The following is a 16,912-nucleotide window of genomic DNA, read 5'->3' as shown; positions in this document are numbered from 1 at the left end:
TAGCTAAACAATGACTGGGTTGACCATCCGCTTCCTGGTTTACACACGCTGACTTTGCACTTTGAAGGAAGTTTAGTTAGTACGTACGTGCGGGTGTCCGTGCATGCAGGCTTGTTTGCCATCTTTGTCACTACTACTGTATATATCAGTCGTCCTTAAGTTGAGGTCCATGGGCCAATTGAGGCTTGTAGGACATAATTTTACAGCATCTGCTTGACATCAGAGTTTATTAATCATGCAGCATGCATGTTTTTGCAGTCTTTGGCTTGGGCAGTTTTTTATTTAATCATCACTTACTGTACTGTACCTACCACAGCTCATGCATTTTAGATGTAAGCAACCAAAGTCACTTAGTTGTAATGTAATTTTGGAGTCAAACCAGAAGAAAACCTATGAAAATATATCCTGTTGCATCATAGTCACATCTTTGTCAAAACCTGTTATTAAGATCGAAACAGACAATTTCAGGAAAAGTTGGAGACAGGGTGACGGCTCTTACATACTATACAAAGCACAGTGCTCAAGAAATCTATCTCCAGCAGTCCCTAGATGAATTGAGTTTAAAAGCTCAGCTATAGACCCTACTCACCAACGTCACAGAATGACGTGTCGCTGTATCCGGCCGCCATATTGTCCGTCTTTGTTTATCCGTATTCTCAATGGTTTCAATTTGTCGTGCAATTTATAGTGCAATTCATGGAAGCCCCGGTGCTTTCAGACACTGTAAACTTATTGGATGCGTTGCATAAAAAGCGATATGTGGAAAAGCTTCAGTCTATCCATTCGCCAGATCCATATTTGATGCCTAAATCGATATTTTTCGACCCGCTGTCTTCGCCCTCTCTGCCTGACATCTGCTGCCCTGATATCTACAACTATCTTGTCCACACAAAATCACCCTATTCTCACGCAAGTTTGAAAAACTTTAAGAGCAGCACTCTAAGCAACATTACACCGTGTGACCCTTCCAATTTTCTAAAATGGTGACAATCAATAAAAAAAAAAGTTGACTGCGATGGCTGACGCTTCAAGGATAGGTGGATATTGGACTATTTCTTCAATAAAACACGCAACAACTGTGTCTGCCTCATTTGCAAAGAGACAGTCGCTGTTTTCAAAGAGTTCAATGTGACGCGATAATGATATTACCGAACAAGACACGCTGACATGTACGACAACATTACAGGGAAGATACGCAGCGAGAAATTATAGCAACTTGAAGCTAGTTTAATTTCACAGCAGCAGTATTTCTCAAGAGCCCGAGTGTCGAAAGAGAACGCCACAAAGACGAGACTGTTGAAATTATGAATTTAAAAAAAATAATAAAGCAAATGTGACACACAGAAGGGCTTGCTAAAATGTGTTTAAATATATTGTTCTATGTAAATCAGCCAAGGTAGTCCCCGCATTTTTACCACACCAAATCTGGCCCCCTTTGCAAAAGGTTTGGACACCCCTGTTTAACTGATGATCCGTAGACGAGGCCAGCTTCTTTCACTTGGTACCAGCTAAATATTATTCAAAATGTAATGATGGTGGAAGAAATAAGCATCTTGAATTTGAAACTGTATGTTGTCGGCGATTAGCCTCGCAATGATCTTAATTGTGGTTGCCAGCCCAAAACCCTCTAAATATATATTAAATGCATCTTACCAGATATAAAATGACTACTACATAATCTGTGGTAATCGTTTGGAGCCCAGTTTTCTCGTCGAATTGCAGCAGTCCATCTCGCTCTCCTCTCCGGGTCTCTCGGAATACGGTAGAACTTCAAGTCTCCCCGTCTATCTTCTCTGTTATTGCAACCAACCGCCACAGACGCCTTCACCATTTTGATTATTAATGTTAACGAGCAGAAAAACACGCCATAATGGGAGGAATTTACGTAGCGGTAATGCGTCAACACGACGAGTAGACGGACAATATGGCGCGGAGGCGTGGTTGTGACGTCATGTGAGTAGGGTCTATATACAGTTTAAATGAGGGGGAAAAAAACAACCTAGAATCCACAAAAAGCAAAAGTTTGTAAAATATTGGCATGTCTAGTGCCAACTAACGAATAGCCTCTCATATAGCTCTGAACAGGAATCCATATTGCCTCGTATATTTTGTTGCTGACAAACCTCTGCACCATAAATCCAGTTGTTGATGAGAATAAACCGCATGGTTCAAATGGAGGGAAAAAAAACTTGATAAAAAACTGAAAACTGACTGGTTTTTAGTCAGATAATTATGGTAATCCTGGTCATGGGCATGGCGGGTCAAAATGTAGTATTTTTACTACATTTTACTACATTTTAGTATTCTCTTGTCCCTTTGCCGTCGTAGTAATATCAATTAAAAAGGGAGAACAACAACCGTTTAGCTGTAGCCTACCGAAAGTTCAAGAACCGCTAATCACTGTTTCTCAGCGGATTAACCATCTAACTGCAGTGACAGATCCAGTCTTCTTACCAGATTAACTACCGTATTTTTCGGACTATAAATCGCACCTGAGTATAAGTCGCACCAGCCATAAAATGCCCAACGAAGAAGAAAAAAAATCATATATAAGTCGCACTGGAGTATAAGTCGCATTTTTGGGGGAAATATACTTGATAAAATCCCGACGCGTAGAACAGATATGTCATCTTGAAAGGCAATTTAAAATGAAAATACAAAAGAGGACAAAATGATGAGTAAGTGCACAGTATGACAATATTACATGATGCATGAACAACGAAATGCGAACGTGGCTGGTATGTTAACGTAACATAGCTATTAAGAGTTATTCAGATAACTATAGCTTAAAGAACATGCTAAAAAGTTTACCAAACCATCAGTGTCACTCCAAAACACCAAAATAACATGTGAAATGATATTATAATGTGACAATAATTTCACACATAAGTCGCTCCAGAGTATAAGTCACACCCCCAGCTAAACTATGAAAAAAACTGTGACTTATAGTCCGAAAAATACGGTACATATACTGTATTACTATCCCGGATTTGCAGACTCGAGAAAAGCAGTAAAGGGACTGCAGAGACGGATGAATAAGACATATTTATGGTTCATTGACAGAGGATATCTTACAGCAAGTACCTCCGGTAATTAAGTCATAAAATGTCCCCAACGCAGTCAAATGTAGACATTTAAAATGTGCATCGAATGATTGTTGATATTTGAACTTTGAACTATACACCTGCAAGATGTCAAGGCAACACTAGGATTGTAGTAATACACAAAGACAACACATTTATCATCAAGAATCAAGAATATTGTTAAGTAAATTGAAAAAAAAAAAAGTTTTTTTTTTCTGATGTGAAATTTTGAAATAAAATGGAACTAATGCCAGGATTTTCCACAAATGGCCGCTCGTAGAAGGAGCAGACATTTTCTCAAACACAAGTGATTCCGTTTTTTCTGCCCTTTCTCATGACGTCAGTAATTCCCATTGTCCCATGCAGATATAGAGAAATAATTCTAGTGCTGCAACGATAAATCGATTAACTCGAGTATTCGATTACAAAAAAAGATTTGAATTACATTTCACTGCTTCGAGTATTCATTTATTTAAAGTGGCGTTGTGATGGTTTGTTTTGAGAGTGTTTGCATTTAGTTTTATTGATTTGGGTGGTTACACAGACTCCCAGTCTGTCTCATTTCACATGGCTGAATCCAGCTGCTCCCTATTAGGTTTTTGTTTGAGCTAATGTTTCCTTTAATGCATTCGTAATTTAGTTTAAAGGTATATTTAGCCAATTTTGGTGGCCATATGTGTCTGAACCTTTTGTTAAGAGCATTATTTTTTTTTTTTTAAGTCGGCATTTTATAGCATTTAACCTAGCGTACTTTTGCTATGTAAGTTAGCCAACTGTTCTTTTGTTGTACATAGATCCTTATTTATTTTTATACCGTTTGAAGCTCAGCTAAAGTAGTTTAATTTTTTTATGTTCTTTATCCGATTACTCGATTATTCAAACTAAGTACTGTAATTTCCCGAATATAACGCGCCCTTTTTTCCCCCGAAAATCAACTTGTAAAATCATGGTGCGCATTATAAACGGGTACATGGATGGAGACAGAAATATATATATATATATATATATATATATATAACCGATTTTTTTTTTTTTTTTTAATTGACACGGCCACGTTGTGTTGAAGAAACGTATGTGGCGACTCGTTGCCGACCATTACGGTACGTGACGTCACCATTTTGTTTTTGTAATACTTCACTAATCGGCCGAATGATTTCGTGTGTGTTAAATTCTGCTTTTTTCATTCTTCATAAAGCACAGAATTTAGTTTGTTGAACTCATTTGAATCAACGTTTATTGCAGCTCCGCAACTCGGACAATAACAAACGTAAGCACACACACTTCCTGTGTCCGTCAACTATATCGGTCCCTTGGGAAACTCAAACCAAAATAGCAATAGTTCCTATTGTTACTGTCGTGTTGACAGCGATGAGCTCTCACGGATTTCCGACTTTTGTTCTCACTTTAATTTTTCCGTATCAATCCATTCATTCATCATGATGAAACGAGCAAGTTATACAGTAGCCTTTAAAAGAAAAGTCACATCTGTTTTGTTTTCTCCTAGATTCTGGTAGGTTGGAGAAGTTGTCAAATCATATTATTACCGTAAATATTGTCAGTTTATGGTAATGTTTTGAACTACCAATGTGCTATGCTTGTGCTGTGTTTCACCAGTCAGTAAATTTGGGGTGCGCATTATACACGGGTGCACCTTATATTCGGGAAATTACGGTAGTTCATTGATTAATCGACTACTAAAATAATCGATAGCCGCAGCCCTAATTCTGATACATACAAGACATTACTGTCATATTTGTTTTGTATATCGAATATGCTAAAAAAAAAAACAAAGAAGGAAAATAAGGCAGTACCATATTAAACGCGTAGAGTAACATATTTTCCGCACTATAAGGGGGCACCACATTATAAGGCGCAGTAGTAGTAGTTGTTGGGGTTTCACTGTGCATCTACTAAATGAAGCTGCGCTAAGGGAGTATCATGCCATGATTGACCAATACTTATCCAGATATATGGTGCATCAGAATTTAACGTGCACTACTGGCTTTTGCAAAAGCACTGTCTGCATTTGGTAAAATTGAAGGCCTTTAGGTGCGCCTTATAGTGCTAAAAATACGGTAACTCAGAGTGTGTGCCTTTCGCTATAATCATTCGCCCTGTGTTTGAGTCCATTAGTGTTTACTGCAATTGCGTTGATGACACATTAGAAGTACAGTGGTACCTCTACTTACAAACATTGCTACATACAGAATTTTCAGGTTGAGACACGCCTCAATGGGAAAATATTGCCTCTTGTTACAAAAGAAATTTCAAGATATGAAAGGCATGGCAGCTCCCAGAGTTGGTTATTGCTCAGCGTTCTTGGCATCCAATTGGCTAAGAGGGACCTGTAATGTATGTGTATGTGTGTATAACAGCGTCCCCTTCATTCACCCCACGTGTTCCGACAGCTTTACATGAGTGTAGACTTAAAATAGAGACTAGAAAAAAAAAAAAAATCTATTGACCTGACACTTCGTCATTCTTTGCGTCACGCCTTCCCGTAGGGGGCTTTACCAAAGTCTGCTTTATTTACTAATAGTCAGTCGAAGACAGAACACGCTGCGAGCCCAAGCTTTGATTTTTGAAAAAGTACGAAAGCTGTACCGCATACAAACAGGAATAATTGTCTCATGGGTGATTTGTTCGAGGATTCAAGGGAATTATTATATTTTTCGTACCATGCATGCATTTTGAAACACTGTGAAAAAAAAAACAATGGGAGAAATTAGCCGCTACAGCATTGGCATTATACATCGCAATAATTACGTAAAAAAACTTAACTGCCCGCTTTTTTTGCTTTTAACCAAGAATCGAGACTGTTTTACATCCATATCTATAAGGAATTCAGGGATTTAAGCATTTATTTACACGAATTTTCCACACAAAAAGCTCTTTGTGTTATGAAGGGGGGCAACCACAGTCACTAAACTAGCAGCACTTTCTCGACATATTTATGTAAAAAAAACTTACAGTGCCTTGCCAAAGTATTCGGCCCCCTTGAACCTTGCAACCTTTCGCCACATTTCAGGCTTCAAACATAAAGATATAACATTTTAATTTTTTGTCAAGAATCAACAACAAGTGGGACACATTCGTGAAGTGGAACAAAATTTATTGGATAATTTAAACTGTTTTAACAAATAAAAAACTGAAAAGTGGGGCGTGCAATATTATTCGGCCCCCTTGCGTTAATACTTTGTAGCGCCACCTTTTCCTTCAATTACAGCTGCAAGTCGCTTGGGGTATGTTTCTATCAGTTTTGCACATCGAGAGACTGACATTCTTGCCCATTCTTCCTTGCAAAACAGCTCGAGCTCAGTGAGGTTGGATGGAGAGTGTTTGTGAACAGCAGTCTTCAGCTCTTTTCACAGATTCTCGATTGGATTCAGGTCTGGACTTTGACTTGGCCATTCTAACACCTGGATACGTTTATTTTTGAACCATTCCATTGTAGATTTGGCTTTATGTTTTGGATCATTGTCCTGTTGGAAGATAAATCTCCGTCACAGTCTCAGGTCTTGTGCAGATACCAACAGGTTTTCTTCCAGAATGTTCCTGTATTTGGCTGCATCCATCTTCCCGTCAATTTTAACCATCTTCCCTGTCCCTGCTGAAGAAAAGCAGGCCCAAACCATGATGCTGCCACCACCATGTTTGACAGTGGGGATGGTGTGTTCAAGGTGATGAGCTGTGTTGCTTTTACGCCAAACATATCATTTTGCATTGTGGCCAAAAAGTTCAATTTTGGTTTCATCTGACCAGAGCACCTTCTTCCACATGTTTGGTGTGTCTCCCAGGTGGCTTGTGGCAAACTTTAAACGAGACTTTTTATGGATATCTTTGAGAAATGGCTTTCTTCTTGCCACTCTTCCATAAAGGCCAGATTTGTGCAGTGTACGACTGATTGTTGTCCTATGGACAGACTCTCCCACCTCAGCTGTAGATCCCTGCAGTTCATCCAGTGTGATCATGGGCCTCTTGGCTGCATCTCTGATCAGTTTTCTCCTTGTTTGAGAAGAAAGTTTGGAAGGACGGCCGGGTTTTGGTAGATTTGCAGTGGTCTGATGCTCCTTCCATTTCAATATGTTGGCTTGCACAGTGCTTCTTGAGCTGTTTAAAACTTGGGAAATCTTTTTGTATCCAAATCCGGCTTTAAACCTCTCCACAACAGTATCTCGGACCTGCCTGGTGTGTTCCTTCCTTTTCATAATGCTCTCTGCACTTTAAACAGAACCCTGAGACTATCACAAAGCAGGTGCATTTATACGGAGACTTGATTACACACAGATGGATTCTATTTATCATCACCGGTCATTTAGGACAACATTGGGTCATTCAGAGATCCTCGCTGAACTTCTGGAGTGAGTTTGCTGCACTGAAAGTAAAGGGGCCGAATAATATTGCACGCCCCACTTTTCAGTTTTGTATTTGTTAAAAAAGTTTAAATTATCCAATAAATGTTGTTCCACTTCACGGTTGTGTCCCACTTGTTGTTGATTCTTGACAAAAAAATTAAATTTCATATCTTTATGTTTGAAGCCTGAACTGTGGCGAAAGGTTGCAAGATTCAAGGGGGCCAAATACTTTTGCAAGGCACTGTAACTGCCGTTTTGGGTTTTTTTTTTTTGCACTTTTAAACAAGAATCGAGAAGAATCGAGACGGTTTTACTTAGCTCTACAAAGAATTCAGAGATTTAAGGATTTATTCACAATAATTTTCAGTGCAAAAAGCTTTGTTGTACTAAGGGGCAACCACAGTGACTAAACTAGCTACACATTCGACATTTATGTGGAAAAAAAAAAAAACTGCTAACTGCCCACTTTTTTTTGCTTTTAACCAATAATCGAGACTGTTTTACATCCATATCTATAAGAAATTCAGGGATTTAAGCATTTATTTACAAGAATTGTCCACGCAAAAAGCTCTGTGTTATTAAGGGGGCGACCACAGGTACTAAACTAGCAGCACTTTCTCGACATATTTACGTGAAAAAAACTTAACTGCCGTTTTTTTTTTTTTTTTTTCCACTTTTAAACAAGAATCGAGAAGAATCGAGACAGTTTTACTTACATATCTACAAAGAATTCAGAGATTTAAGGATTTATTCACAATCATTTTCAGTGCAAAAAGCTTTGTTGTACTAAGGGGCAACCACAGTGACTAAACTAGCTACACATTCGACATTTATGTGGGGAAAAAAAAAAAAAAAAAACTGCTAACTGCCCACTTTTTTTTGCTTTTAACCAATAATCGAAACTGTTTTACATCCATATCTATAAGGAATTCAGGGATTTAAGCATTTATTTACAAGAATTGTCCACGCAAAAAGCTCTGTGTTATGAAGGGGGCGACCACAGGGACTAAACTAGCAGCACTTTCTCGACATATTTACGTAAAAAAAACTTAACTGCCGTTTTTTTTTTTTTTTTTGCGCTTTTGAACAAGAATCTAGAAGAATCGAGACAGTTTTACTTCCATATTTACAAAGAATTCAGAGATTTAAGGATTTATTCACAAGAATTTTCAATACAAAAAGCTCTTAGTTGTACTAAGGGGCGACCACAGTGACTAAACTAGCTGCACATTCGTCATATTTATGTAAAGAAAACTGCTAACTGACCTTTTTTTCATTCAGGGATTTAAGCATTTATCCGCAAGAATGCTACTACACCAACCTTGAGCTCCCGGAGGGCACCTGGTTCTACACCAACCCCTACGCTGATGGCAATAAGCAGATCTTTGTCTACTTTGACCCCGTGAATCTTTGGAAGAAAATCTACGGCAGCTTCCACAACAACGACTGTATGGTGCTGCCCAGGTGTCCTGGGCCTGAAGTCAGTGGCCAGCATTATTCACTTAATAAAAAAGATTAATTAAAACACCTATCTTTCTAAAACAAACTTGTTTTTTTAGGAGCCTAAGAGGCCGGCTACAAGTTGATCCAGGTGCTGGCGTGCTTTTCGATCGAGAAGCAGAGCATTGGGCTCATCCTGGCAGTCGTCAACCCCAACATGGTCGCTGGGCTGAGGCTCCTCACCATGACCACGGGCAAGCAGGAACACAGGGACACGGCCTGGAGATGTTCCAGAGGACAAGGGAGAGCTGGAGATGGGCCGGGTGTTCCTCAAGTGCCCACATAGCGTCCTTTGGAATGTCGCTTTGGGACTCCCTGATGTGCAGGAAGCACATGAGCACCTGTGTGATTTCCTGGCGGTCCCTCTTTAACTGTTTTGCTGTGAACTTCTCCAAGGATGTGACTTCAGAAGCGAGAAAGAACAAGGCCTTGGAGTAGCCGACTGGCAGGAAACGGAGCAAAGTTGAGGGAAGTAAGGAGAAGGCGAGGAACAGGGACTTGTACAAGTCAAGGAAGCTGACCAAAAAAACGCAAGGCATAGAAAAAGGCGAAAATGTGATTGTTGAAAGAGGAGGCTCATATCCTGGTAACACTACATTGATTATTTGCACTGCCTGAATTGTAGGACTATCTCATATGCATTTTATATTCATGCTATGTGAGTTAGAGCAGGGCGGTAAACCGAAAATTTACCGTTACCAAAATTCTTCACGATGACCGACGTAATTTTGACCATGTCGGTAAATTCGGTAATTTAAAAAAACAAGAAAATATAGTCTTTTCATCCCGCTTTGACTGCGTTGTTCGGCTATGCTCATTCCCCTTTAAGAAAGCAGTCGGTGTGCTTACGTATGGAGTCACGTGGTTATCAGGAAGCCAAACAAACAGAAGCCCAGTAGGCTAACGCTTGTGGCTAACGCTACAAGCAAACATGATGGAGTGTGGCTTAAGGGAGGTTCGCCAAACTTTCGCCGGACATTAAGTAGACTCTTGGCGGCATCCAGACGGGCTTTCACCCGCTGTCCTCCCTTGTTCTCACGTTTTCCGGAGATGGTGCTTTCAGTGCTTACTGGTAGCCAGTCCACAGGCTAACGCTAAAAATGAACGTGATGGAGTCAGATAGCAGCTCTAACGTTGTTGAAACGGCTGAACTTAATGAGTGGATTGGGCACGGACTGCATCTAGCAATTGGTATGTCGCGTTATTTTGTATCTCTGTCTGTGTGTGATTTCTCTGATAGCTTTTGTGATGGTAAAGCATTCAGCATAAAGTACAATCCAAAAGTGAAATTCATAATATGATCATTAACCCCAGCCATTTTTCTGTATGTGCTTAATTTTGTGTCATTAGTGCCATCATAAAATCTTAAATGTTTCATTTGCAGAAGATCAATATAGCTTTAATGTGTGCGTGCATGTATTAAAAAATGCACTGGGAAAAAACCTGAAACCTTGAAGTAAACACTTGTGCTGAGTAATTATGCCACAGCAGCTATTAATAACAAGTCGTCTTTTTGAAGTGTACTGTTCAAGCTATAAGTCTTTTGTGTTACAATGACGTGTTTGCACAGGCATGTTGATTTTGTCAATGTACATTGTTCAAGCCATACAAGCTGTTGTAAATGTTCATACTTGGATTCTTATTGTTTACAATACATTTTTAATGATTACACTGCGTGTACAATTGTAAAATATATTAAATTGAAAGCTGGTAAATAAATCAACGAGAAACAGTTAATCTGTATTTCATGCATCGATTCAGATTTTCAAATTATAGAACAGTCCGCTTGGGCGAATTTATCGTCATTTATCGTTATCGCGGTAAATCTGCTCAATTTACCGTGATACGTGCTTAAAGCCATATCGCCCAGCCCTAATGTGAGTGTATTAACTTTTATTCTTTACTCTTGTTTTTTTATACATTATGCACACCATTGTTTTCCTATATGTTTTGTTGCATTTCTATGCATTATACAAGATTATGTCTGAATTTTGGGGGCTTGGAACAGGTTAGGGCATTTAAATGGATAACGTGTCTCTACTAATGGTTACGAAACTACTTCCAGAACCAATTAATTTTGTAAGTAGAGGTACCACTGCATGAAATTGTGTTTAACTATTGTTTTTTCAGTTGTCAGAGGCCTGTCAGGGACCACAGTAGAGCTGGGTACAGAGCCAAAGGTGGTGTGCCCTCAACAATGGCCCCAACAGGGTAAGCACACAGGCCTAGCTCACCTTTGCAGCTGCTTAATACCTCATTTCAATTTGGCTTCAAACTGTGTTTTGTTACCATACTTTATGGTTTATCAAAAAAATAAAGCAGAACATATCAATTAATTTCAAACAAGAATGCATCTACGCTCACCTTAACAAAATTGTCAGGGAAGAGACCCCTTTTCCCGTTGAGATCTCCCTCCATCCAGCCATCCTCTTGTATGCAGCATACATTCTTTATGAGATCTCCTTTTCGCAAGGTCAGCTCATCTTCATGGAGTGCTTCATAGTCATACTCCACCACAACCTCTGTTCCGGACACAACAGCAGGAAGGTCATAGAGAGGAAAACAGAAGTAGACGGTATGCAGAGAGAGAAGGTGAGAAAAGAAGAAGAAAAAAGATTTAACAGACATAACGAAATAAAATACTGATTTTTTTTTTTTTTTTTTTTTTTTTGCATTTTCATTCCAAAATAATGTTACTAATGTTCCAAATGTACTAGTATATTAGTATTTTCACTACCACTATGGCTGAGACCTTGCAAGTGTCATACATGTGTATGCGTGTGTTATTTACTGGCGCACTTCTGTTGACATCTATCATATTATGGCAGAACATAAGATTTGATAAAACAGTGACAGGTCATCAACTGAATTTGTGCAGACATATACCTTTGTATTAAGAGTTGAACAATTAACCTACATCGCATCGACACTGAGGTTTTTACGACTGCGATAAATATAACCTCATGAAGCTGGAGGGTTTTTTGTTTTTGTTTTTATAAACTACTGTCGCATTTGACTGACTTGAGTGTCAAATCTATTCGCCAATCAGAGTCTAGCATCGCGGTCCTGGCTTTGGTAGCCAATCAGAAATGGGAGTAGAAACAAGGTCGCCTATACCAAAAACAGCACATGGCGTAGCTCGTTGTGCTATAAACAAGACAGCAGTATCACGGATTACTCGCCACAATTTAACAGCTCATACAGTTTGCGGTCGGTGGAAAAAATGTAATCAGCATCAATAAAAAATATATCCTAGATATATATATTTTAAACAGCAATAATCAAGTTTAAAATGAACTACAACCGCCCTCTACTTCATAACTCAGAAACTACAGGCAACAATAAGTCTGCAATTAATGAATGTAATCATTCAGCCCTGAGACAACAACAAACACTAAAATAGGGCTCCGAGTATTGTTGACGATAATTCTAAACCCTGCACAAATAACTGAGTAGCAATCTTAACTCCGAAATTAATGTCATTAATCAGCTTTGAAACAAAAAACTGGGCTCTGAGAAGCGATTTGATACATTCCTTAAATATACCTACCAAATGTCAATGAAATCAGTGCACAAATAATGGAGGAGTAGCAATTTGTAACACCTGTCGATCTCTGCTACAATAATATGGCAAGGGGTCAGGCATGTGCCGGTTACGGTTTCAAGGTTTACCTTGGGATGAAAACGTCACGGTTTCAAAACCACTAAAATTTTACGTCATACCGTAGTACGGCTAACTAGTTTCTGCTCCATCCATTAGCCTACTTTTGTAAAGTCTCCCGCTATTGTAAACATCTGTTCAAAATAATGTTTTCATAATACATCCTGTGGTATTTATTCTCTCTGGTGACTTTCTGTGTTGAGAGAAGGTGTGTGTGGGGGTGTATAATGTGTAAATAATGATACGAGTCATACACATGCGCTCCGTCTCTAATTAATACTAATAACTAATTAATAATAGTAGTGGCATATTAACCCAGAAAAGGTGAACATAGTCACATTCCTGCATCATAACTTGGACTGAGAGAGAAATATGTAGAAGTAAGTTTCAAAAATGTTGAGATAGAGCTTTAAATTCAGTGAAGTGCCTGCTATTATATATTATACAGGGTAAGGGTTTTTTTGTTTTTGTTTTTTTCCATTACAGTTTGAGGCGTTTTTACTTTTATGGAAAATAATTATTTTTGTTCTAATGTTTAGCAACTTGAGCAGTGGCAGTGGGTTTAGTCAATAAATTGTATTTATTTCAATTTTATTTAAAATAATTGTGTTTTTTTGTTTTTGTTTTTATGCATTTTAAAATTATATTCATGTTGATGTTCCAATTTGCAAATATGTTGTGAAAAATAAAAATGTCAATGTTCTGTTCAATTGATTTTTTTTTTTACCCATTCATCTCAAAATAATACATTTTAGAGCTATAATTGCAATACTGTGATAACGTGAAACCGCGGCATTTTTGCTTAAGGTTATCAATCTCATACCGGCACATGCCTACAAGGGGTGAAATTTGTATTGACGTTCCACATAGTCACTGTGTGGTAATTGTTTTGCGGCCGCTTCATGGCCTCAATACTCCTTCCCTTTGTGAGAGAATTCAGTCCGATAATACCGGTTTAGTGAATGCAGGGCTCACATTCAAACTGTTTCAGCATTAAAAGACATTAATATAAAAAATACATATATATTAGTTTGGAAAGAAAGTTTACAACTTTTCAATTGTGTTTTTATAGCACTACTGCATGTGCAGTGGAAATAAGTCTTGGTTCACAGGGAATGTTTTACTGCAAAAGAAGATTAATTGGAATATTAAAGTTGCATGCTGTCGTTTATGAAAAAAAATCGTGAATGGCAAAAATCAAGTTCGGCAGGTCAGGGTTTTTAAAAATCAGTGATCGGCTAAAAAAAAAAAAAAAAAATATGATCAGTGAACGCATATACACTTAATGTCCTGCAGAACTTGCATGAGTTGTAAAACGATTCTATAATCTTAAAGGTAAAGGTGTATGCGAAAATAGAATGACGCAATATCACCTGCAACTACCTTTCTGTGAATAAAGTTTTACATTCAAAGTGTTGTATTGACTTTTTGTTGACTTGTGCTCAATGTGAATGAGAATTTCGCAAGTATTTCGGAAGGAGGAAGGAAGAGCGCAGTGGAAATGTTCCGGGAAACACATGTGAGTCAAACACTGTGATCTCTCCCGCTCTATCACGTCATCATGAACACGGAAACTGAAAACTGCATGAGATGTGCACCATGAACCAAACAGGACCTCAGATCATGCACACGTACTTTCTTTAACAAATCCAGAAGTCTTCAGCTCCTGTTTTCACACACGATAATCTGTCAGAACGAGAACAATATACAAACCGCACAGCTTAAACTTGGCCAAAAACCTACGCTAAATCCTTCATACATTCTGAAGGTACAATTATAAATCGCAATTACACATAGCAAAACAAATACATTATTTTCCACATACCACTTGAGGGGGCCCGCATACAACTAGTGTTATGATTGCTTTCCCAGTCAGATTCAAAGCTATTGTTCCTTTAACTGCAACAAAGCAGCTTCATTCACTTTGTATCACTCATCAGTACAGGGTATGCAGCCACCACAGAGTTCAGAGACCAAGAGCGAAAGAGAAAACAGAATACTAAGGAGTCACACACATCACCGACATGTTCAAACACAGCAGAGGTACCCTCAGCCATTTGTAAACTGTGGAAAGGCATACCTTGGTGAGAAATATAGTCCCTAGAATCGAGAGGGCAATGAAGGACTAACAAAACTAACAAAACATTTTTCAAAAAAAGGTGTGGTAATAAAAGACTAAGTTTTTGTTTTGTTGTCAAATGACTTTGTCAAAAAGATCGATACACACAATCCAGTATATCAACTGAAGACAAAGTCATAATATGCATGCTACGCCAGTAATTTGGGATATGGTTGAAAAAATTCCCAGCGAAGACACATTGTGAAGGCCGTGTTCGCCGTCATGATGTGCAGGGTTTCCCCTACCAATAAAAGATTGTGGCACACTGCCAAACCAAAATAAAAGCCGCAATGCCTTACAAAAGAGATGTTATTTTTTTAAGGCCGTTTTAAACTAGCGGCAGGCTAGTGTGAAGGGCTCAGCGGCAATCTAAGATTGTGGCACACTGCCATACCAAAATAAAAGCCGCAATGCCTTGCAAAAGAGATGTTATTTTTTAAAGGTCGTTTTAAACTACCGGCAGTCTAGTGTGCAGGGCTCAGCGGTAATCTATTAATTGTTTATTGCAATGTCCGTAACTTTAGCGCGTTGCCCTTAAGTGACGATCGGACTAGGGAGTTGTAACGTAGAGGGAAGCGAGTAGGAAGAATGGGAGAATGGCCAAGATGGCGAGAGATAGCCTTTCTAGTTTTGTTATTGTTTTTCTTTATTATTGTTGCCAGAATAAAGTGGGTAAGCCAATACCCACTCCTCTCCTTCTTTGCCCCATCCGGGACATTACAGTATTTTGGATCGGACTTTTTGGCGAAAGTGAACAGTGGATGGCCATCTTGGACGGAACGACAAGTTTGAATTAATTTGGGCCCCGCATCAACAACGCATCCAATAGCAGAGAGGCAGGCGTACTTATATCTGTGCTATCAGGTTGTTTCGGCAGACACAATCGCGGCTTATGAACCCTTGATAAAATGCGCTTTTTTTTTTTTTTTTTTTTTTTCCACGTTTCGCAAGCTCTGGGACACTCGAAAAATGACTCTCATACCTCTCCTTGCTAAGCTAAATGGTATCTCGATGTGCGTTTATGTGGAAATGTAGTTCACGAATAACAACAAAAAAAACATTCACCTCTCACCACAACTAGTAAAACTCTTTCCAACGCTATTAGAATGTACCCATACTCCTTGAAATGGGTCGCTTAACAGAAGGACTATTATTGTTGTGGTAATGTAGTACGTATTAGGGCCAAATAAAGAGAAAAAGAAGGGCTACGAGATGTAAGTCTTACAATTGCTACAAGAAGAAAACTCATATTCTTACGTAGGGTAATGTAGCTGTAATCAGCTACGCATTTTACGTATAAGTACCATAGCTGAAAGCTACTATGTCAACCTGGCTAATGAAATATTTCAAATAGATCTTTGTTATGGTTCTTCTTGGGAAAAAAAAAAAACGTGAAAACAAAAACTCATTTGTCATGATATGACGCAATTTCACCGTAGCACGACATGGTGAGGCTGTCCAACTCCGATCCAGCCCAGCAACACAGCTTGAAAAAATCTTAGGGGAAACCCTAATCGGAATTATTTTCAAACAACAATAACGTAAAAAAGAAAAATGCTTCTATATTAAATGCTTCATTGAGTAATTTAACTCGCTCACGCTGCCGAGAACAGCATCTTACTTATACAATGGGTGAGTTGGCACATCACACTTCTGACTGGGCTGCAAGTTTAACGATGATTAACACATTTGTGCCTTGATCGTACAGCTACAGAGTCTTCTCTGGCCAGATCAAAGCCACAAAACTGTCAATCATCGTTAAGATTAAGTACCAAACGACAGCTGCACTGGTGACCAAGAAAAACAGTTTGGTCGCAATGCTTAGCAGGAGGGCGGGTGAGAGGCTGTGGCGCTGTATGAGCATGAAGCAGAAAAACATGAATATATTTTCTTAATTAAAAACCCGATCCTTTCCACCCGATTCCAATCCTCTGAAAAATGGTGCGATCGGCCTGAGTTCCGATCACGTGATCGGATCGAGGACATCCCTAAATGTAATGCCATTTAACCCGGGCTTGCTGCATATAAAAGGGGTCCAGGATCTACACACTTGCTGCTTTTATAAACAAAAAATGTCTTTAGAAAAAAGAAAAAAAAAAAAATTACACGTCCTGCTATGTGACTATTGTATGGGGTCAGATTAGTCTCATAAGTACTCGTACACACATTGTGGGATTCATAAACACATAGCATG

General features: G+C 38.8%; 1 protein-coding gene across 4 annotated transcripts in view; it reads right to left on the bottom strand.

Annotated features, from left to right (window-relative positions):
* cd2ap (CD2-associated protein) overlaps window positions 1-16,912 on the bottom strand; it is a 114,395-nt gene that overhangs the window by 71,627 nt on the left and 25,856 nt on the right. For all 4 annotated transcript variants that reach the window (XM_057822500.1, XM_057822501.1, XM_057822499.1 and 1 more), the window contains exon 2: window positions 11,303-11,460. In XM_057822500.1, coding sequence (XP_057678483.1) covers window positions 11,303-11,460 — 158 coding nt within the window. The remainder of the gene's footprint in view (window positions 1-11,302; window positions 11,461-16,912) is intronic.

This window comes from Corythoichthys intestinalis, chromosome 19 (genome assembly GCF_030265065.1).
Source record: "Corythoichthys intestinalis isolate RoL2023-P3 chromosome 19, ASM3026506v1, whole genome shotgun sequence".
Lineage (NCBI taxonomy): Eukaryota > Metazoa > Chordata > Actinopteri > Syngnathiformes > Syngnathidae > Corythoichthys > Corythoichthys intestinalis.
The sequence above is the reverse complement of the archived record's forward strand: the minus strand, read 5'-3'. Positions and strand labels throughout refer to the sequence as shown.